The sequence below is a fragment of the Muscardinus avellanarius genome (genome assembly GCF_963383645.1).
Source record: "Muscardinus avellanarius genome assembly, chromosome: 9".
In the NCBI taxonomy this organism is placed as follows: domain Eukaryota; kingdom Metazoa; phylum Chordata; class Mammalia; order Rodentia; family Gliridae; genus Muscardinus; species Muscardinus avellanarius.
In genome coordinates this window covers 97,286,193-97,309,806 of record NC_137795.1, presented here as the reverse complement: position 1 = coordinate 97,309,806, position 23,614 = coordinate 97,286,193, and the positions used below count along the sequence as shown (strand labels likewise).

The 23,614-nt window shown below is 45.4% G+C and overlaps 1 protein-coding gene across 1 annotated transcript in view; it reads left to right on the top strand.

Annotated features, from left to right (window-relative positions):
• CREB3L2 (cAMP responsive element binding protein 3 like 2) overlaps nt 1-23,345 on the top strand; it is a gene marked incomplete at both ends in the record, with an annotated part of 126,977 nt that extends 103,632 nt beyond the window's left edge. Inside the window, 7 exons of the mRNA XM_080701454.1 lie at nt 1,632-1,778; nt 2,461-2,519; nt 3,653-3,721; nt 18,921-19,020; nt 19,293-19,419; nt 20,926-21,142; nt 23,270-23,345. Coding sequence (XP_080557580.1) covers nt 1,632-1,778; nt 2,461-2,519; nt 3,653-3,721; nt 18,921-19,020; nt 19,293-19,419; nt 20,926-21,142; nt 23,270-23,345 — 795 coding nt within the window. The remainder of the gene's footprint in view (nt 1-1,631; nt 1,779-2,460; nt 2,520-3,652; nt 3,722-18,920; nt 19,021-19,292; nt 19,420-20,925; nt 21,143-23,269) is intronic.
• Nucleotides 23,346-23,614: the final 269 nt, after the last annotated feature.

The window sequence follows — 23,614 nt, the reverse complement described above, 5'->3', positions numbered from 1 at the left end:
GATATTGAACCTAGGGGCATTCTACCTATGAGCTACAGCCCCGGCTCTGTTTTATTTATTTATTTTTTTGAAATAGGGTCTCACTAAGTTTCTGAAGGCCTCAATACTTTGCTGAGGCTGGCCTTGAATCTGCGATCCTCCTGTCTCAGCCTCCCGAGCGCTGGGATTACAGGCATGTGCCACCACACTTGGCCTACAGTCACATTTTTATATACCAGCATTACTGAGGGCAAAGAAATGATCACCCTCCACTCTTTCTTTGCCTTTGCAACTTGAAACTGACATTTTACTTCTGAGATGACCAGAGTAGCTTTCACCCTGTGTGACTGTGTGTCCTCAGCCATCCAGCTGCTTTACCCATATAAGGAGGAAAGCTTCCCAATGTCATAATCTTGCCCAACAACCAAAATGCTTCTCTACAACCTACTCGTGCGCAGCAAGGGCTAATACCTCCACTAGGTATTCGGTGCCCAGCTCTCTGCTGCTTCAGGAGCTCCTTACCCACTCCAGGAAAAGACAAGAGTCTTCCATGACTTTCAGAATCCTGCCTTGTGCTTGGATTTCCCAGCGACTCTCTTAGAGAATTCATCTTTCTTTCAGGAAGCCCAACTCAAGGCTCATTTCCTACCCGAGCCCCCTCTTGTCACATAAACTCATGTGTGTTCTCTTTCTCTGACATGTTAATGTACCTTCAGTTATTATTACAGTTGAGACTTTAATTATTGTCTTCCTTTCATGAGTATCAATTTAGTCTCCTAGTTCTGATCATAGGCTGCTTGGGAACGGGATCTGTTTTGAGTCCTGTGTTGTGTTGACTACGGAGCTCAGATGCAGTAGAGACTCATATAAACACATTTCTGTTCTGGGATCAAGGAGAAGAAATGCATTGCTCATCTTCTTTGCCCATGGGCGGCTTAGGACTGCTGGAGCCAGAGGCTTCCGTGGCAAGTGCCTGCAGATGTCTCTCTGGGGCTTGGGGCCCTTCAGCTAAAGGTGGAGGCCAGGAGCAGCCCTGGTGCTTAGGGAGCACATCGCAAAATTACATTTTCAGATGGAGAACAACAACACTTGCCCTAAGCAGAACTCCTATGTCACTTCAAGACCAGAAATCTTCATGGAGCTGGGAAATCAAGTCTATATATATATACTGGGAGTTGAACTTGGGGACAATCTATCCCCAAGTTATACTCCCAGCACTTTTTATTTATTTATTTTGTTTGAAACAGGGCCTTACTAGGGTGCTGACAGTCTTCACTCACTGTATGGCTGAGGCTGTCCTTGAACTTGCAGTCGGATCCCCCTCTCCCCCTAGGATTACAGGTGTACACCACCATGCCCGACTTACACTTTTATTGCTGATGTGCTGGCTCGTGGGGTGCTTCCTGGGAAATGATGGGTGGGCGCCTCTTCACTTTCCCTTGAATTATAACCCTTGGGTGAAAGTGCTCTCACACCTGTCATCTTTTCTGCCGGTGCTTGCGCTGCAAAGGACCATTTCGCAGCCAGAGTACATGCGTTTTTTCCTCTGCGCCATCTGTAAGTCCTGTTGGTCCTCATCACCCCAGCAGGAGGTGATTCTTCAGCCCCCCGGTTCTTCATCTCTGACCTTTTCTGCTCCTTGTTCTGCACAGAAACTGCAGGGGTCAGGCCCACTGGTGCTGACTGAGGAGGAGAAGAGGACCCTGATTGCTGAGGGCTACCCCATCCCCACCAAATTGCCCTTGACAAAATCAGAGGAGAAAGCCCTGAAGAAGATCCGAAGGAAAATCAAGAATAAGGTGAGCCCTTCCCATCCGCGGCCTCAGGGCACTTCTCCTCCCCCAGGGCCTAGGCTACCTGTCATGGGGGCCCAGGCCTCGCCTTCCCCTCCCTTGGCCTGGAGAAGCACTGGCCCACCAGCTGTTTCCCTGTGTGTTCCTTGCTACCGAACGGCCCAGAGCGGGGTATGGGGGGAGAACATATTGGAACCTCCAGGTAAATTTATTTTTTAAATCTCAGCCTTTTGAACGTCACTTTTATGATGTGCACAATATATTCCTTTAGTAGACATGTTTATTGGTGGTCATTCTTCATCCGCATGTAGATGAGCAGGGAGCTTTACCATGTCCGCACCCAGGGGGTTTATTTTATACAATACCAGAGCTCACAGAGTCCAGGGAGCTGACTGCACTTACCTGAGGCCATGTCATATGCATGGTTCTCGATCCACAAGTTTGTTCTAGTTTCTGGCCAGTGGTGCCCTGTCCCCTGGGGCCCTAATTTGTTAGCAAGGACAATTAATTGAAACAGGGGACAGAGGCGCTGCTTCATAGATGAGCAGCAGGTTAGACCCAGGACAGGCCTGCTGAGGTGAGCAGGGATTTGCTGATGTCTGTGCTACGGTCTCCTGTCTCCCATTCATACAGGACTGCTTTACTTAAAGCTGGAAATTCATCCCTTTTCCTTCTCGTTATTTCCCAGATTTCTGCCCAAGAAAGCAGGAGAAAGAAGAAAGAATACATGGATAGCCTGGAGAAAAAGTAAGCTTGATGACCAACTGGTTGCGCTTGGCGGGCAGTATTGACCTGAGAGCTGTGTCTGGGAAGCCACTGTCTTCCTCTTTCCTCCGCTTTGGGCTGCCTGGCCCATCCGCTACGCTCGCCTGCCACCTAGTGGCTATTTTGAGGGGACATTTATAAGGAAGGGGAGAACCAGAAAGTACACTTAGTAGCCATTTGAACCACAGGTTCCTAAGGACCTAGTCCTTCTTTGGAGGTTTCCTTTCAAATAAGAACCAATGGCTGCAGCCCTGCACGTCCTTGGAAATGCTCCGAGGAGACACTGCTTCAGCCCAAAGGAGCAGTGCTGTTTAGCAGGTCCCCATGGCCACACTCGCTCCTGGCGAGAGACAGTGAGTAGGTTGCCGGCCCTTTATTTTCTGTCCACTATAATTCATTCTGTGGACGAATGGTTTCTGTAATAACACTTGAAGCCACCCTTACTTCCTTTGAAAATCAGGAGGTCTGTTAGAATTAAATACAGTTTTTACTAACCACAGAAAATACTTCTCCAACTGACAAGCTAAGCCCCTTTACGATGGAAACAAGTCTTCCTGTGCACCTGGAGGAAGGAGTGGGCGGCGGGTCCTGACTGGTTCTAGAAGTTTCCATGAAAACCTAGGATGCCTATTACCTGATTTGGGTACAGACCGTTCAGGATCAAGCAGCCTCTTTCCTCCCATTGTTTCCTATGAATGCTCATCGCTGCCTCTTCTGGGCATGCAGGCTTCAGCACCTAGATTCCTTGTCTTGGGTCTTGGCCTCCTGTTGTCCCCCACCCAAGCCCCATGGCCTCGAATCAGTCCCTCTGGCCTGGAGAAAGGTCAGTAGCTCTTGATCCTTCTGGTACAGTGGAGAAGTGCGAGGAGTAAGGGAAGAGGTGGGGGAGAGGCAGGGTAGCGCCCAACAGACTTGCCATGTCATAGCACCTGCTCATTTCTCATCACAGAGGCCTCTTTGTTCCATATTTTCCTCTTGTCCAACCCAGGCAGGTGGAGCTCTTTCCCTCCCCTCCATGGAGCAGTGATTTCCCCTTCTTCGGATCCCACCTACCTCAATCTGAGCTCCTGGACAACTGAGAATAACCAACTTTCTTCTTTCACTCTCCTCCATAGAGTGGAGTCTTGTTCAACCGAGAACTTGGAGCTTCGGAAGAAGGTGGAGGTTCTGGAGAACACCAACAGGTACGTGGCACTCAGGTGAGAGCTGCCTGAGCTGTTTGACAGATGGTGGGGAAGAGGCGGAATCTGGGACCAGAGAGGGCGAAAGGTAGAGAAAATCCCTCTGAACATGGGCTGTGCTGGGATGCTCAGCATGTTGGCCTCTGTCTAACCATTCCTGTCCCCCACACATGGGCACACACATACTTATACACACACAGATGCACACGGACGCGTAGACACACACACACACACACTCACACACACACACACACACACACGTCCTTTACTCTTTCTACAAACTATAGGATTGATGGGGCGTCTACTCCTGAAAATAACTTTTCGAAGGAAGTTTAAAAAGGGTTTTGGAGGAAAATTGGGACCATAAATCTCATTCTCTTGAAAATGAGCCTAAACATTATAGGTGCCCAAGGGGGCACTGGCTAATTTTAGTAATGCGTGGTATTTATTTAAAAATGCAGAAAATGTTTTTAATTAGGGCTGCATTTGAACCCAGGCAGCCCAGCTCTGAAGCCTCAGTATGGGAGGAACACACTTAAGATTTAATTCTGGGTTTTGTTCAGGAGATTAAAAGAAAAAGGACAAGAAACTGGCTGTTGAGGAGTTTGATCCAGAATGTGTGTTTGTATGCAAACACAGTACTCACCTTTGCTCTGAAAATTAAAGTGTGTATTAGTGTCAAGTTAAAGTGTGCATTAGTGTCGGTTTAGTGTTGTAGGTCCAACATATCAAGCAGAGAAAAATGGATTTTTTTGAGTAAGAAAACAGTACCCATCATAGGGCTCAAGTATTAATGTCTAATGACAATTTTTCCAATGTTAAGGGATTAGGTTAAATCTCTTTGCATGTTTTTGACAATAAAATCATTGCATTTGAGGCCCATTTTCTGAATTTCTCTGGTTTGTTGTCCAAATAGCAGGTTAATGTACTCAGAAGTTAAAACTACCATGAGGGGAAGATGGGACATTGGGAGCCACTGAATCTCCCTGCGTTGCTGGGAGTGTGTGCCCCAGAGCGGGTAGCCTCATTCCCCCACCGTGGTGTTTCCCAGATCTGATGGTTTCAAACACCAGGCTAGGATTCCTGTTTCCCTGCTGGAGCTGACCAGCAGCTCAGCTCCGGAGGCTTCCTCTATTCTCTGTCCACCTTCACTCTTATCAGATGGGATTCCTTGAGGCTTTGCTGATTCTCTAGATCCTGTTTCCCCGGCCAGAGTTTGTAGCCATCTCTTCTAACATTCTAGGCCGATGGGAGTTCCCAGCACCTGTCCTGGTCCTTGCTGCTGTAGAAACCCCACGTTCATAAGTGGGGCAAATCCAGTCTATGAATGGGGGAAGGGAGAAGGGGCATCTATCTAAGATGACCTAGGAAGCTGGGGCTTCTCCAGGGGATCCTGTGTCAACTTCTCTTGCCCACACGGGGGCACCAGAGGCACAGCAGGGTGTGCTGGGGCCTCCTGGGGCCTGGTAGGGGCTAGAGCCTCTAGGCTCCCTGGCCTGGGAAAGGGTGTGTTTTCCCCTCACCGGGTTGCCTGTGCTGGGTCTTAAGTATTTGCGTATTTATTTATTCTTTGATTATCTTGAACATTTTTATTTTTGCTTGCTGAATAAGGTCGGTAAAAAAAATATATATATATATATATTTAAATATATATTTATATATATTATATATATTATATTTAAATATATTATATATATATATTTTTTTTTTGGTACTGGGGGTGGAACCCAGAGGCTTTCTACCTCTGGGCTATACTCCCAGACCCATTTTATATTTTATTTGGAAACAGGGTCTCACTAAGTTGCTGAGAGCCTCACTAAGTAGCTGAGGCTAGCTTCGAACCTTCATGATCCTCCTGCCTCAGCCTCCCAAGTGTGGGGATTACAAGCGTGCACCACCACTGCTGGCTAAGGTCCATATATTCTAAGTGGCTGATTTACCCCGTAGGTATCTCCTTATCTTTTTTTTTCTCTCGGCTTTCCTTCATATTTGCTTGGTTTTGAGTGAAGAGCTGAGTTAGTTACCCTTTAGTCTCCACCATCTGTGTGGCGCCATTTAGCACAGTTCTGTGTCCACTGTGGATTTTTTCTTTCTTTTAAATTGATTTTTTGTGCATATTCTTCTTACATAATGGCTGTTTTTCTGCTTACGAGCAATTTCTAGTAATTGCCTACATTAGGGGTTTTGAGATGGCTTTATAAGTCCAACCGTTTCTTCTTCAATTAGTAGCAGGATATTATTCTAAAGTAAAACTTGCCATGATTAATGAACATGAGAGTGCAGATATCTCCACAACATGTTGATTTTATTTCCTTTGGGTAGTGAAATTACTGGATCATATGGTACTTCTATATATTTTTTGTTTTGGTTTTTTGAGGAACTTCCACATTTTTTCCATAATAGTTGTACCAATTTACCTTCCCACCAGCAGTCCACAGGGTCCTCTTTTTACCCTTGGCAACACTCATTATATCTTGTCTTTATTTTTTTTTTGTAATCACCATCCTGACAGGTGTCAGGTGCTCTCTTGGGCCTTGGATTTGCATTTCTCTAATGATGTTGAGCACATTTTCATCTACCCATGGTAATTTCTATATTTTCTTTGGGGGGGGGTGTCTACCCAGGTCTTTCACACACTTCTTAACTGGATTGTTTTTTTTTTGCTCTTGAGTTGTACAAGTTCCTTATACATTTGGATATTAACCATTTGGTGCTTATGTGGTCTGTAAATATTTTCTACTAATCCATAGGCTGAAACATTATTTTGTTGGTTGTTTTGCTGTGAAGATGCTGCTTAGTTTGATGAAGTCCTGTCTTTCACATTTTTAAACTTAAGTTGCATATGCAATTTATGCCCACTGTAAAAAAAAATGTTTGAAAATATCCTTTCTTCTTCTTCTTCTTCTTCTTTTTTTTTGGTGGTACTGGAGTTCCTGGAAACCCTTCTACCTCGGGGCTACACTCCCAGACCTATATTATATTTTTTAAATTTGGAAACAGGGTCTCTTAAGCCAGCAAGGCTGGCTTCGAATCTGCGCGATCCTCCTGTCTCCGCCTCCCAAGCACCGTGCGTCACCACGCCCGGCGAAAATATTCTTGAAAAAATCGCAATAAAGCCATTTAGAGGTGTCATTACATGTTAGGATATTTTATATGTATGTATTTATAAGTATATTTGTAAGTATAGATTGTGCATATTCTTTCATTAAAGACAGTTTTCATTTAACAAAGTACATTGATCATATTTTCTAATCAGTATATTTCTATAGATCCTTATTTGAACCTCCATTTTAAAAACCTCCCTATTGAGCTGGGCGTGGTGGCACACACTTCTAATTCCAGAACTCGGAAGGCTAAGACATGAGGATCGCAGGTTCATGGCCAGCCTCAGCTACTTAGTGAGGCCCTCCGCAACTTAGTGAGACCCCTTTTCAAAATAAAGAATAAAAAGTATATAGGGTTGGGGGTATAGTTAGAGGTAGAAGGCATCTGGGTTCCATCCCCAGTAAAATACACGCATGCACACACACACACGCACACACACACACACACACCTCCTTATTGACACTGTTGTCTGAACATAACAAGGAAGGGCTAACATAAACTTCCTGTTAAAGCAGAGAAAATTTTTATGTTTGTTTTTTGTTTTATGAAAATTTTTATGTTTGTTTTGTTTTTAGTTTTCCTGAGGCATAATTAACACATGAAATTTTTTATTTGTGTTTTTATGTGTGTGTGTGTGTTTGTGTGTGTGTGTGTCTGTGTATGTGTGTGGTACTGGAGACTAACCCAGAGGCATTCTACCTCTGAGCTACACCCCCAGCTCTATTTTATTTATTTATTTATTGAAACAGGGTCTTACTGAGTTGCTGAGGATGGGCTAGAACCTGTGATCCTTTTATCTCAGCTTCCCAAGTAACGAGATTACTGGTGTGCCACCAGACCTGGCAAGAGTGTCTATTTTTAAAGCATACAGAGTCATGATTTGATGTATGTGTACACTGTGATATGATGACCACAATCAAATAAGTTATATACACCTGTCACCTCACATGATTTTCTTCTTTCCTTCTTTCCTCTTTCTTTTTTGGTAATTGTTACATTTCCCTTGTTAGCACAGGTATATACATGTACCATGACAATCACTAGCTCTTCATTGGGTCTCTAAAATTAACTCATCCTATAACTGAAAGTTTGAACCTTTGACCAACAGCCTCCCATTTCCCTACCTCCCATCCCCTGGTGCCCTCCTCCATTCCCCTCTCCTCAGTTTGGTCTTTTTTCCCCTAAAGTTCTACATGTAAGTGACACCATACAGTATTTGTCTTTCTCCTCTGGCTTCTTGGCTTTTCATCATTGCCGTCACTCAGCTGGGCCCCTGGACTGCTGGGTGCTTCCACTGTGGCCCTAAGAGACCCCCCATTTTTTCTCTCTCTCTTCAAAATGTACGTCTGCTGGACAACCCTTTCATTGTGGTAATAACTGACAATTGATTTCTTGTAATCTTCCCAAGGATAATTTTATTATCTTCAAGTCACAAAATCTAAGACCAGTGGCTTTTAATATATTTCAACCTTTGAGGTAAATAGTTAAAAGCGGGGCCACTGTTGTTGAAACAGAGCCCATGGGCGGCAGTCCCTCCCATCCTGGTCCACCATCATCCTCCTGTGGCTGCAGGGCTCTCACCAGAATGACTGCAGCACAAACTCCGTCATCCCTTGCCCCAGAGCCAGCTGCGGGGAGCTGCGATTGTGGGTACGGGTAAGGGAAGACTTTGGGGCCCATAGTCACATCGCACCACGTGAGTGACGGAATGACCCCGTGTTTGAACTAAGCACAGGGCCGGGCTGAACCAACACACAGCTGTGTTTGCACTCCTGCTGATGCTTCTCGGATTATTGTTCTTTGGAGGCAACTGGACAGAAGTAGAAATAACTGGAATACATGGACAGGATCCTGGGTCACCAGAGGTGGCCGGGAGAGCTTGGGGGCCATCGTTTTATTTGGCATGCATGACAGGGTAGGAAAGATGAGTGAGCAGTTCAACATTGACCGAGTTGAAGGAAAATGGATCCTTGTTCATTTCACCAGTCCTAGGCTATACCCTAGAAAGGACTTCCCGCTCTCCGAGTGAACAGGAGTGCTTGGATTATAAATAAGGCAATCCTCATATATATATTTTTGCTTACACCAGACTCAGCATTTGACTCATTTCTAGGGGAAACGTCCCTCCTCTCTGAGCCTGGGACCCTGGGTGGGACCGGGGCTGGCAGGACACCAGGGCGTCCTTTTCACTGGCTCTGCTCCAAGAGCCTCTCAGAGCCGAGCATGGTGTGAAAGCCTTCACGCTTCCTTTGCTAAGATGATCCGCTAATTGCACACCATCCAGAAATGTGCAAGATAGAAGAGCGATGGTTCCCCAAGGGTCCTTCTTCCTCAGCTCAGTCAGGAAATACATTTCCACTTTCCAGAGGCCAGGCGGTGCCCATGTGTGGCTTCTGGAGAATTCTGTCCGCTCCTCCTTGCACTCGAGGGCAGCTGGCTCTCTGGATGGCCCCACCCTTGTCTGGTTGTCAAGACAGTCCTGTTCCTCCTGCCCCCTTTGTGTCTTTGCTCTCTGCATCAGCGATGCACAGACCCTGCCCAGCCCATCAGTTTTGAGATGTTTGTACTTGGTTTGTTTCTTTACTTGTTTTGGTCTTATGCTGTACGGAGCCTTAATTTATAAAATCATAGGAGCTTAGACTTGAAATGCACTTTAGAGATCATCTTATTTAAATGTGAATCACTTTTGCCGGGCATGGTGGCGCACGCTTGTAATCCCCGCGCTTGGGAGGCAGAGACAGGAGGATCGCGCAGGTTCGAAGCTAGCCGCGCGCGCTGGCTTAGGAGACCCTGTTTCCAAATGAAAATGTAAAAATAGGTCTGGGAGTGTAGCCCGGAGGTAGAAGGGCTTCCAGGAACCCCAGTACCACCAAAAAAAAAAAAATGTGAATCACTTTTTATTTTTTTATAAGAGGAGAGGTTTAGACATGTTAAAGTCATCCAGACATTTAGAAGTGGACTGGGGTCTAGAACTCAACTACTTACCATTTAACTTGGTCTTCACCTTGATTCCTTCTGCTTATGGGCCCCTCTTTTCCTTGATCCAGTGTGGAATCAAATTTGGACCTGGACAGGAGGGCCCTTGCTTTGGACCCTGTGTAGTAGAGGGCCCCACTCTGGCTCTGCTCTCCATGGGACAAGTAGTCAATAGGACAAAAGGGGTATGTCTCCCTACAGCTCTCACCCTACCCCTTCTAGCCCTGCCCTCATTCCTGGAATCCTAGAATTTCCTAACCAAAGGGTCTTAGCCCATCTTCAGTGTCTGTGTGGACTTCTACCCTATCTCTGTTCTTAATAGACACTCCTGTGGTCAGTGGGGTGGCCATAGACAGTTCTTTACAAGGGCTGTGTTGAAAGTTCAAACCAGGCAGGTGTGCACATGAGATCTTTCATAACATGTCAGGTCTTGGATCCAGTTTAGCTTTACTTACAGAAGACATGAAATTCCTGGATCCAAGACAAAGAGCTTTATGACTCACTGGTGTAGGAGGTAGTATGAGTACCAGTATGTGTATCATTTCTTCTTGGTCCCAAGTTCCAGAACAGGTCCAAATGGATGCTATAGTCTCAGTGGGTCTGTAGCACAGCAATGGAAACTAGAGCTTGGAGAACCCACTGTTTTTATAGCAAGTACTAAATAAGCATGCTTTTTTTTCTCCCATGGGAAGCTATGACTATATCTTTCCAAGTTTCCAGCTTCATAATCATCCCGATACTCAGCTGGGCATGGTAACGCATGCTTGTAATCCCCGCGCTTGGGAGGCGGAGACAGGAGGATCGTGCTGGTTCAGAGCCAGCCTTGCTGGCTTAAGAGACCCTGTTTCCACATAAAAAGTAAAAATAGGTCTGGGAGTGTAGCCCGTGGGAGTGTATCCTGGAGGTAGAAGGGCTTCCAGGAACACCAGTACCACCAAAAAAAAAAATCATCCCCGAAAAATGACCCATATGAAAGAAAGGGTCCTCAGTCTTGGCAGCCCCAGCAGAACAGCTCCTGTCCTCTTCATGAAGCTGTTCTTCAGAGGCACCACGGAGACATCAGAAGATCCAGAGAGGATGGTCTTCCCTGGTGTGGGGTAGAGCCAGGGACAGGGAGAGAAGGGGAGGGAGTAGGCTCCAGTCTGAAGTAGCTCTGCCCATCCCAGCCCATGGTAGTGAGGAACCCCGGGGAGTCGGATCATTCTCGCTTCAAACTTAGCCTTAGAGGGAGCTGCGAGGAACAGGTGTTGAGAGCAGCTTGAAAATAATGTCTACCTGGCCTGGAGTACGGTGAGGAGGAACCTTAAGATGTGTGGGATGTAGCTCCTTTTGACTTCTTCCTCAGTCTTCACAGAAGTAAGGGACACATGTATCTCGATATCCATCTCTTGTGTGATCAGAAATAAGAATTCCTTAATCAACCTCTTTGCCTTTTCTCTTAGCTAGAGTCCTTCTCTCAATCCCTCCTTCCCTATTTAAAATTTATCTGTGATTGCTGGTAAAGATCTCTCTAGCTAAGTCGATTGGGCATTTTTTTTTTTTTTTGCAGTACTGGGCACTAAATCCAGGGGCTTTCTATCTCCGAGCTGTACCCCCATCCCAGTTTTTTAATCTTAATATTTGGAACAGGGTCTCACTAAGCTCTAGAGGTCCTCACTAAGTAGCTGAGGCTGGCCATGAACTTGCAATCCTCCTGTCTCAGCCTCCCAAGTACTGAGATTACAAGTGTGCGGCACCACCCCCAGCTCGACTGGGCTTTCCCTGCAATCTGTCTCCTGGTGGCTTGTTTAGCCTACCCGTCATGTCCACTTGGAGTAGTTTGTGTATGGTCTTCAGTGTGTGAGTTCTTCTCAGCTCATTTAGACTGACAGAATTGGCTATACACAGGGAAGCCATCCAGGACAGGTGAATGATTCCAGTTAATCTTCTGTAGACTTTTATCTAGGTTTAATTCACTTTTCTTTTCTCCATTACCTCCAGCTTCTGTGCAAAGAATATAATTTTTCTTTTTGTGTGAAAACATCGCAAACTCCAAAGAGTTGTCAGGTACTAGACTAAGTTCTCCAGAGGGAATAGAGAGGCATTTCAGGGCAATTTAGTGGTAATTCTTGAAATTCCATGGACCCACAAAATAGTCTAGAATTCTCTTTTCTGTCTGCCTGGGTCAGTATATAATATAATAAATTCAGAAATGCCTTCTGGTCCCTGCAAGATAAATAAACCTCCTGAAACATGATATCACTCAGAAAGAGAAAGGAGGAAATACATACTTTTTTTGGGTCTTTTTCATTTAAACCAGAGCCTCATGGACAACCTTCAGAATGTAGTGAAAGAATGTAAACAAGTGGTATTACTCAGATTTCAGAAGTTTTATCTTAGATGTTTGTCTTTTGTATATGTCCCACTTTAGTATATAAAATTTTTCGAGATAGTTCTTGATTCTTCTTAAATATTTTAATGGAACATGTCAAATTTATAATTATTAACATTGTACCCCATCTCCTACCCACCCTTTGAGTCAGATGTTACAGCTTCTGGACTCCCCTCCCGGACCTTAGAACTTTCTGGACACCAGGTCTAGATGACGGGGCTGGGGCAGATAAAGGTGGGATTTTGCCTCAAAAAGATGTGATGCTTATGCATAGCACATGAGGCCCCCTGATATTCACTGGTGTGTGTGTGTGTGTGTGTGTGTGTGTGTGTGTGTGTGTGTGTACTAGGTAAATGACACTTGGATATTTTTATTGTATATTCAATTTTACATTTCATGTCATAAATGACTAACCAGACACATTATACAAACATATGGTATAATATAGCTGACGATGTGTATATTTTACCAATTGATAGTTATTTACTGAGCTGAGTGTGGTGGCCCACGCCTATAATCCCAGTGCTTGAGAGGCTGAAACAGGAGGATTGCAGGTTGGAGACCAGCCTCATAAACATAGCAAGACTCTTTAAAACTAAAAAATAAAAAGGGGTAGAGATGTAGCTCAGAGGTAGAATGCCTTTGGATTCAATCTCCAGTATAAAAAAAAAAGTTATTTACTATTATGACATGACATGCTCTGATATTGTGTATTTTATTTAATTCCATTTCATCAAAAGGATACACCAGTCACAATCCAGTTGATCTCAATCCACTAATGGTTCATAACTTGAAATTTGGAAAATACTGTTCTGGATACTTCCTTAAGGATGTGAAAAAAAATTCTTCACCTCTAGAGGAGAGTGTTTAACTTAGAGTGTGGTTCATACAAACACATCTGTGCAAATGTATGCACTCACACACACGCACACACACCATTACCCATTGAGTTCCATTTCTAGGTAAGGCGTGTTATAAGATTTATGGAAAGTATGTCCACAGAGAAGGCCCAGGTTGAAGCTCCCAACACATCAAGCATCTGGAAGGAACCAGTAATTTATGCTTTTTCCTGGGTCTTAGTTTGTGAGTCCAGTGGGAAATTAGGTTACCTGACCGTTCAAAGTCTCTGCAATAACTGTATGACTGTTCTCACTCTTGATTTCTCTCCCTCTTGTAAATAAAAGAAATAGATGAAAACAAAATTAAACCAGACCTGAGGATAACAGAGGAGGCAGGCACTGCATTTCCCGCTTATTGTAAGACTGTGTCTCGCACCCTTGGATGTGTGTGAATGTTTTGCCCAATTCCCTGTGATATGCCTCACAGGATGCAGGGGGATGCTTTATTTTGGGCAAAGCTGGCAGCTGCCTTCGACTGCTCTTTTGCAAAGAACTATATGAGGATAGCCACTAAGTTTATTTTTACATAGCACCATGGGACAAAAATCCACATTTTCAATCAAGGGTTGGACATTCCAATTTAACAAATTGTGAAGAATCTGTTGGCCCAGATAAATGTATGCTAAGAGTATTCCTTTCTCTAAATTAAGACCTTGCTCCCAGAAGCCCAAGAATTCATTAAGCTATAATTATCCATGATCACTGATGATTTAGAATACAATACTAAAGGAAAAGTTTATATTAAGCTTTGAAGACACCATTGGGTCTGACCTTTGGTTGACTTTTTATAGCTTTAGTTTTAAAATACATTTTCCTTTTCATCTGATGGCTGCCTTTTCTCTCTCCAGCCTTTGGTGATGGTGGTGGTAGAGGTGGGGAGGCAGCTGTCATCCAAGTCCTTGATGCTACAGGCAGTGACATCTGTCCCAATAGCATCAGAGACAGTACCACATCATCTAAGACCAGCATGAGGTCATAGGCTCCCCAGTAAATGGCCTCTTCATCTGTCATCAGTAGAAAGAGACAGAAAGTACTTTCCAAAGATATATTTGCTTCAGCACACCCAGAGAACCCCAGAAGGGGCGACTTTGCCATTATCCTGTTAGCTGATGTGGTCAAGGAAATTAGCTTTAATTAGCTGCCTAATCTCGGGACTTAGGAAACTTGATTAGAGTGGTGTACCATCGTTCCAAGGTCTGAACTCTGGGCTCTCTGCCCTCAGAGCCCATCTTCCTCTTCTGTTATCTGTGTACCAGCTTAACAATTCTAAACCCGTGGTATCTACTTTTTTGGTGTCTGACAAAGAGACAGGTCCATCCCATTTTTCTAAATGAAGCCTGAGTTTGACATCCTGACACCTGAAATAGTGTGGGAAGTACCCTTTGTTCTTTTATCTATTGCCTGGAAATATCTAAAGTTGTGCCACAAAATGTTTTTTGTTCTCATGGTTTTTATTTATGTTATTATCACTGAAATTTTGTTAGTATACATCTCATTGCCATTGGACCAGGTTATTTTGTGGCTCTTTATCTGTGTCTGGCTTTACTATACCTTTAACTTCAGGTGTTTGGATCCTTTTTTTTTTTTTTTTTTTAGTACTAGGGATGGAACCCAGGGCATTCTACCTCTGAGCTACACCCCCAGCCTTATTTCTATTCTTTATTTTGAAACAGGATTTCACTGAGTTGCAAAGGACCTTACTAAGTAGCAGCTGAGGCTGTCCACCAACCGCGATCCTCCTGTCTCAGCCTCTCAAATGCTGGGATTATAAGTGCACGCCACTACGCCCAGCTGTTTGGACTTTTTTAATAGTAACATTTTCATATCCAGTGGGAGACATATCTCTTCATTGGATTGTTGTCAATATAATGTTAATGTGACTGAATATAATCTACTCCCCTAAATATTTTGTAATTAATTTTGTTAGGTAATCGGTTGGGTTACCATGCTGCACCATATTGGAAAGTAGGCAAGCTATGGAGTCAGTTTTCCTTGACATTTTAGTCCTTCCACATACTAGTTATGTGACTTTGAAACATTTACTTAGTATTTCAGTATATACAGTTCCTAGAAGTCAATTACTGTTCATTTTCACGTGATGAAAATAACCGTGTTGTGTTTGTTTGTATAAGTGTATATGGGTTTTCCACACTGTGCTGGATCCCAGGATCCTATTTAGCTGTTTGGGGTGGGTGAGTCAGTCCACTCTGCTCCGGTGAAGAGCTCAGGGCTGCTGATGGCTGGGGACATTTCCATCATCAGTCTAGGGCACCTTCACTGACCAAGCAAGAGGAGCAGCAGCAAACACACCATTCCCCAGCACTGTTGCCTTCCGCCCAAGTCTCAGACTAAACACATGCATTGCATTTTAAACTCGTGTTTGCTCCTCTTACAGAGCTGGATTATAAAGTGTTAGAAATCAGGGGCCATTAAACAACCATTTTCATCTGCAATGGATTCAGCAGATGATCATCCTTGAGTTTTGAAGGAATGTGCCCATGAATGCCAAGCGAGGCACCCTGCAGTTAGTAAGCACGGAGCCTGCCCTGCTCTCTCCAAGCAGACTTGACTGGTCCTTCTTCCAAACTTGCAGTATCTTGCACCTGTAACTGGTCATGGTGTGGAGGGGTGTCCTACCTTGAACATTGTCCTACCGAGAGCCTTGGAGCATCATATCAGTGGGCTTTGGGGCTGGTGGTACAGATGGTGGTCAACCTAATACGTGCTACAGCCAGTAAAATCTCAGTTCTGTGAGAATAAATGCTCACTTAGGAAGTGGCCGGGAGGAGATTACTCCACTCTGGGATTTGCAAAGGCAGCCATATTGGTGGGTACAAGGGAAGTATTTCTGGAGAAATCATGGGAGAAGAAAAATAAAGATTGATGAGGGGAAAAAGTGCTGCATCATGGGACCACTGAGTTGTAAACTTTTTCTTTCTTTTTTTTTTTTTTTTTTTTGCGGGTCTAGGGATGGAACCCAGGGGCATTTGACCTCCAAGCTATACCCCCTGCCCTATTTTTTATTCTTTATTTTGAAACCGGGTCTCACTAAGTTGCAGAGGGCCTCACTAAGTAGCTGAGGCTGTCCAGAAACCGTGATCCACCAGGTCTCAGCCTCCCGAATGCTGGGATTACAAGCGTGCGCCACCACACCCGGCTGTAAACTTTTTCATTAGGTGGAATTTTTTTCTGCAGTGTTGAGGATCAAACCCAGGACCTTGGACATGTTAGGGAAGCAACCCACTGCTGAGCTATGTCCCCAGCCCTTTTAAGTAAAATTTAAAGCAATTAGGCTATAAGTATTTCTCAAAGTACAAAATGCTGTATTTATGTATTTATGTATTTATTTGGTGGTACTGGGGTTCCTGGAAGCCCTTCTACCTCCGGGCTACACTCCCAGACCTATTTTATACTTTTTTTTATTTTTGGAAACAGGGTCTTTTAGCCAGTGCAGCTGGCTTCGAACCTGCGCGATCCTCCTGTCTCCACTTCCCAAGAGCGGGGATTACAAGTGTGCGCCAGCATGCCTGGCAAGAATGCTTTTAGAAAATGTACTGTGTGATATTGTGTGTGTGTGTGTGTGTGTGTGTGTGTGTGTGTGTGTGTGTGTACATACATACATACTTATAGAAATCAGGTCTAAACTATAGGTGATTACACTTTCATGTAAGCAGAAACAAAAAGATGTCCAATTAAGGACAAGACCTCCACAGTAAATAGAATTTAAATTAATGATATAAATTAATGGGATAGATGGCATTGCTTATTAAAATTCCTCGACAAGACAAACATGCAGCATTGATGGGACCACAGGAGCCTTTGAGAGTTCAGAACACGTCTGATTCATGTGCTGCCCCAGTTCTCCCCCTGCTCTCCTCCATTTGAACTGCTGAAAGCAAACCATCCTTCTGACTACCTTGCCCATGATGTGCTTAAATTGGGAAGACATGTTTGAGCACCCCTGGCAGGGGAGAAGGAGCAAGCCCTGGGAAACCTTGCTTGTGCTCCCCGAGCTTGAAAGCTCTTCAGAGATAGAGTGTGTTGAGAAGCAAACTGGCCCTGGAAGCCCAGGATGCTTCTGCAAACAAGTGGTTTGCTGGGGTTTGCCAGTGAACTCATGCGGCTCTGTAACATTACATCACCACATGAATTTTTCTGAACATCTTTGAGGCTCCAGGAAAAGCTTCTGCTCATAAAACTCTTTCTACTTTGCCATGCACACTAGACTTGGGGGCAAAGAGATGAGGGGGAAGAAGGGTTAGGACTCTGCCCGGCTCGTGCAGAATTCTTCCTGCGTGCTCTAGGTGAGGAGCATGTTCTGTCAGATGCGCATCTATGTGATGTGATGTTCAGGCAAAAAATCTCACCGTCTGCTCTTTCTGTGTCCTGATGTCATAAAAGTGGAGTATAAAATACGATCTCTATCCTCAGACCACTGCTTTTTCAGGAAATGGATGCACAGATGTCCCGTTTTTTAGATAAAATAACTGTTTTCTTATTATTTTTTGCCCCTGCTCCCTGTCTTTTCCTGGTAGAAGAGTATATAGCGGAGGCTGGTTTCTGAGATCCCTGGCTCTGAGCCCGCGGGTCTGACTGAGCAAGCTTTCTTGTGTTTTTTTATGTATTGGCTTCATTTCTGAGTGCAGGGGTGCTGCGAGCCGCCAAGCACCGGCCTCAGGCTGGAGGCACAGGGGCCCTTCTCCTCCCTGCCCTTCAAGGGAGCCGCTTCTGCTCTTCTTCTCTCTCCTTTCAGTGTGCCATCTGCCCAGTGACACTGTCGCCATTTCCGGTCACAGCCACCAGCCGTGCCTGGCCGCCGCCACACTCGTTCTCTGCTGGCCAGTGTCCACTCCTTTTTGCTCTGCTTGTCTCCTTTCCTCTGTTTCCATCAGTGTTTCTCCTCTCTTGGTTAGGTGAGCTCTCCTCTTAATCACCACTGCCCTAGTCCATTGAGGCTGCTGTAATAAATGCCCTAAGCCTCGTGGCTTAGAAACAACAGGCGTGTTCTCTGTACAACTCACGGTTCTGCGGGTGGGAGAGTGGAGAGTGCAGGACCGAGGCGCCTGTGGATGTGGTGTCTGGTGAGGGTGGGCTGCCTTGTTCACAGGAGGCATCTTCCAGCTGTGCCTGTATGCACTGGAAGGGAAGAACTAACTAGACTTTTCAGCTTTAAGAAAGGCTCTAATCTCAGCCAGGAGGGCTCTTTATAACCCAACTACCTTTCAGAGGCCCCACTCTTAACTGCATCGCACTGAGGGCTAGATTTCAACTTTCCCTTCTCTCTGTCTCGTCTCGTCTCATCTCATCTCATCTAGTCTCGTCTCCTCTCCCCTCCCCTCCCCTCCCTTCTCCTTTCCTCTCCTCTCCTCCCCTGTCTCTCTCTCCTTCTTTCTCTCTTTTATTCTCTTTCTATCTTCCTCCCTCCATTCCTTCCTTCCTTCCTTACTTTCTTCCTTTTTGTTGTTGCTGCAAGTAGTAGAGATGCAGACATTCAGATCACAGTTAACATCCAGTTAGAGTGTTTTTTCCTTTTGTTCTCAATGGCTGACAAGTCCAGCCTGTCTGAGCCATCCATTCGGGAACACTCTCCCCTTCCACAGAACAGCACAAGCTGTCAGAGTGTTGACGCTGACTCTGAGCTCCAACAACCCCGGTGGCAGGAGCTAGAGGCGCTGGCCTCCACGCTTTCTATGCCTTCTCCCAGAGGACATTGCTGCTTGGAACTCTGTTTACTTGCATGCACAAAACTACAGTGACCTTTCTAGAACTTGGGCTGGATTTGGGGGTGTCTTCAAAGAGCATCTCTTATCTCTCACATCCTGTCCTGGCTTTTGTGGGTTACCCTTGGCAGAACTCTTCTTCAGCAACTCCAGAAGCTGCAGACGCTGGTGATGGGCAAAGTTTCTCGGACCTGCAAGTTAGCGGGCACGCAGACGGGCACCTGTCTCATGGTGAGTTCCTTGAGGGCACCCGGCCTCATCCCCTGTCCCTGTTCTCCTCTACCATGTCACGGCCAAGTGCTGTGCAGCTGGAGAGACTATGTGGCCTGCTCCAAGGCTGTTCTCTGCATTTCATTGCATGATGTCACCCTATGGTGCACTCTGGCCGACCTCTCCCTAACAGTGGGGACTCTGGCTCCCCGCTCTCCCAGGTGGGACAGTTTCCAAGTTTGCTGTGTGGAGTCTGGAAGCCACGGCTCCCACCTTCTCTCCTCCCTCTCCAGGTCGTCGTACTGTGCTTTGCCGTTGCATTTGGCAGCTTCTTTCAGGGCTACGGGCCCTATCCTTCTGCCACCAAGATGGCGCTGCCCAGCCAGCATTCCATGCCGGAGCCATACACAGCCTCCATCGGTAAGACAGCACGCAGCCAGTAGAGAACTCTCTTGTTCTGTTTCTCAGGAGCTGGGTTTCTTAGCTTTCTGGAAGGAATCTTAAATGAAAGTCCAATTATTTTCTCTCTCTCTCTCTCTCTCTTTTTTTTTTTTTTGTGGTATTGGGGATGGAACCCAGGGGCATTGTACCTCTGAGCTACGCCCTGAGACCTATTTTTTAGTCCTTTTTTAATATTTGAAACAGGCTCTCACTGAGTTGCCCACGAACCGTGATACTCTGGTCTCAGCCTCCCGAGTGCTGGGATGATAAGCGTGCGCCATCACGCCCTGCTAGTCCAATTCTTAAACAGCGGTAAAGTGGAGCACCTGCCTTCTCCTTGAAGCCCAGGCTACTGGTTCCCCTCGTGTCCCTCCCAGTTTGCAAACTGCTGCTCCAGGCCCTGCTCCTGATAAGTTATGGCAGCCCCATTCTGAGTTCTGATAAAGGAGTGAGATGTGGATTTGGGGAGGGGGCAGAGCAAGGGGCGCATTAAGCCTTCTGTGACATTTTAAGAGAGCTTCTGTGAGTCTACTGCCACTGAGTGGAATTGTATGCTACCATAGTAAGAGTTTGTAACCTGAAATGAAGGAATCAGTGTGTCTTCTATCATGCCCAAGATTCAGAGAACTTGGAGACTCTGATGTTCGTTAAGAAGTGTGCAATATTCTCACCTAGAGCGATGAACTCTTTTAAGTGTGTAGGAAGTAAAGGAGTGATAAGGAATACACACATGAATACGCACCTGTGCTGATTAAAAAAAGAAAAACAAACATGAAGTTACATGGTACTCAGTCTGGGATAGGGTCAGTTTTGCCATTTTGAAATATCTGTGGTTTTTCACAGACAGGTATATCCCAGCCAGGTATGTACCAGAAGTGCTGGCCTTCCAGTCAGATAATTTCAATGGGCTGTTGTGAAGTTCTTTTCCTGTAAGGGAATATTTTTCTAAAATTTGGAAGCATAGTTTTTGTTGAGGAAAATTGCTACAGAAACATCTAGTTATGTCCTCGTGCTATAAAACAAACGAGATTGTCTCCATCCTCTGATTTATGGCTTTGGCTTTGCGTCTTCTCTCCAGTTCTAAATGAAAATGCCCCTGTATTTCATCTCCCTACTCACCAGGGTTTCTGCTTCTTTTTAGCTGGGTCTGGACATTTCCAAGTAGACTCTCATTTTCCATGAATTGTTTTGCCTAGATGGTTTTGGGTGGGCAAGGGGGAAGGGGTCATTTTCAAAGCAGTGGGAGGTGTAGTTGGCTTTGTGTTTATTCGATTTTTCTTTTGTTCTTCCAGCTCTGTATAATTGGTATAATTTTTCAGTGCACAAACTCTGAAGCCCAGAGGCGTTTAGAGAGAGCCAAATCCAGTTGGCACTCTGTCTTGGGCAAGAAGAACACATCTTACCATCCTCTGTGGGCCCTGGGCATTGAGAGTAAGGGGCTCCCTAGTCTTTGGCTAACCTCTTGTTGCTTTGCTCTGTCCTCAGTGAGATCCAGGAACCTGCTCATCTATGAGGAACATTCGCCCCTGGAGGAGCCGTCCAGCCCGGCCTCTGCTGGGGAGCTTGGGGGCTGGGACCGAGGCTCCTCCCTGCTCAGGGCATCAGGGCTGGAGTCCCTACCAGACATGGATCTTCCTCCCTTCATTATCTCAAATGAGACCAGCCTGGAAAAGTCAGTGCTGTTGGATCTGCAGCAGCACTTGTGAGTCCTGTGACAGCCCCACCTGCTCTAGGGTGCAGAGGACAGGGTGCGCGTCAGCAGCTGGCATGGGGGATGCATGCCCTCAGAGGCTTCCTCTGTTCCTCCTCTCTCTTAGGACCCATTTCCAGGACCCGGCACAGAGGAGAGTCAACTGCTGGCCCATAGCCACAAGGGCAGAGAAAGCTCTAACGGGAGGGCCCCCCTGTGTCTACAGAATTAGTGGGGGGCAGGCAGGGTGGCACCAGGAGTGGGAGAGGGCCTGAATCCCCCTCTTCATGGTCTCCATCCTCTGCTCTAAGCCACAGAGTGAATATAGAGCTCAAGGAAGAGCAGAGAACCTATCGTATGAACGCACCTTCAAGGCCCAATCTCTAGCTTCCTTCCAACTAGAGAGCAAATAACTGCTATTTTTTTATCAGCATATATTTGTGATGTATATGTCACTTCATGTGCGTTAACAGTAACTTTAGGTTGAGTGTCTGAAAGACCAGAGGAATTTGGCTTTCAGATTTTTTCAGATTTTGGAATATTTGTGTATTATATATAGTGAGATATCTCGGGGACGGGACCCAAGTCTGAACTCAGAATTTATCTACACTTTCTATAACCTTATGCACATAGCTGAAGGAAAGTGTATGCCATGTTTGTCCTTTGTTTTGACTGCAAACCATCACGTGAGTTCAGATGTGGAATTTTCCACTGGTGGTATTGAAACTGGCACTGAAAAGTCTTGGGTCTTGGAGAATTTAAGAATTTGGATTTTTGGATTAGGGATGCTCAGCCTGTATGTACATGCTTATAATTGCATATTTACATCGAGGGGCAGTATTGGAGAGGCGCTGTGCATGCACATTCTCATTATTGAAAATAACCTCTACTTTGCTCCAATTCTCCAGGAGTTCTCTTAGGTAGTTATAGGGGAAAATCCCTTGGAAGACATAGGACTGATAGGGACACAGGGTCCCAATACTGCGGGAGGGGGCACCTGGGCATGCTGGTCAGCACGGGGAGGGAGCTTGTGAGCACACCCTTGGAATAAGTGTTGTAGGTGGCGATTTAGTTGAGCCCTGGGGCAGACCAAGTCTTTTCCGGTGTCAATAGGAAACATTCCATTTCAGATTTCAGCTTTCTTCTCTAACCCTGTGCAGAAGGTTCCTAATCATATCTACTTTTATATGGATATAGTATACATATATGTTTAACATTTAGTAGTATTTATTGTGTTATTCACATTACATATGTGCTGTCATATAAATCCCTTTAACTACCCTAAGAGATAGTCATTATTTCTATTCCCATTGTGGAGAAAATTTGGGATACTACTAGAAAGCGCTAGATGACTGGCTGCTCAATTGTGTGTGTGTGTGTGTGCGTGCGTGCATGCGTGCGTGCGTATGGTACTGGGGATGGAACTCAGAGGCATTCTCCATCCAAGAGACACTGCCAGCCCTGTTTTTATTCTTTATTTTGAAACAGGGTCTCACTGAGTTGCAAAGGGCCTCAGTAAGTAGCTGAGGCTGCCTGTGAACCACGATCCTCTTGTCTCAGCCTCCACACCCGGCTTGCTCAGTTCTTGGCTCCTAATGTGAGCCTTCTCTAAACTCAGCTTTTGAAAGCCCACTTGTTCTGTGATGTCCTTGGACAGAAGCCCTCCTAGCTCTTGTCTGCCGGCCTAGAGGCTTCTAAGCTCTTAGACAACTTGATCGTATGTTTATTTTCTGTTATATATTTTATATTACTTCAAATTAGTTCATTAAAAAAGTCTTAATCTGGATTTTTAGCTCTTCTAGACAGGGGATTAGCCCTTATCTTTTCATTTTGTCTCTCTCAAATCTTAGGGCAAAGTATTCTTAGTCAATACAGTGATTTTAAGCAATCGATAATAAATCAGTATCAAGCAGCTGTATTTATTCTCGGAGCCAGGATACCTACTCTTGGGTGGAGATAATGGTAAGAATGAGGATCAGTGGGAAGACTAGTAGCAGGGACTTTGAGAGCAGGGATCATTACCAGGAAGGGAAAGAGAAGAAACATTGGTGGCCAGCTCTTCAGGCTGCAAGCACAGAACAATTGGATCCCACTAATGGCTGGAGCTAATATTTCTTTTTTCTTTTGCTGCCTACACAGGGTCAGCGGCAAACTGGATGGGAACGAAACACTAAAGGTTGTAGAACTTGACAGAAGAGTGAACACCACCTTCTGATGAGAACGAGGCCGTCTCCATCCTTCCTCTCTCCTTAACTCTCCTTTTATACCCCAGCCACCTCTGTCATAGCGTTCCCTCTCTACCACTGGATCTTGATGAAGACCTGGACAAGCGTTAGTGACTGGGATGGGAAGCCGGCCTGAGGTTTCTGCCTGTGGGTCTGCTGCTCCCCTGCAGAAGGGAGCTGTCACTTCTCCCTCCCTTTCTCTTACTGCCATAGGAAATTACCTTAGGGGTGGGGTGGAGGTGGGACAGGCAGGCTTGTT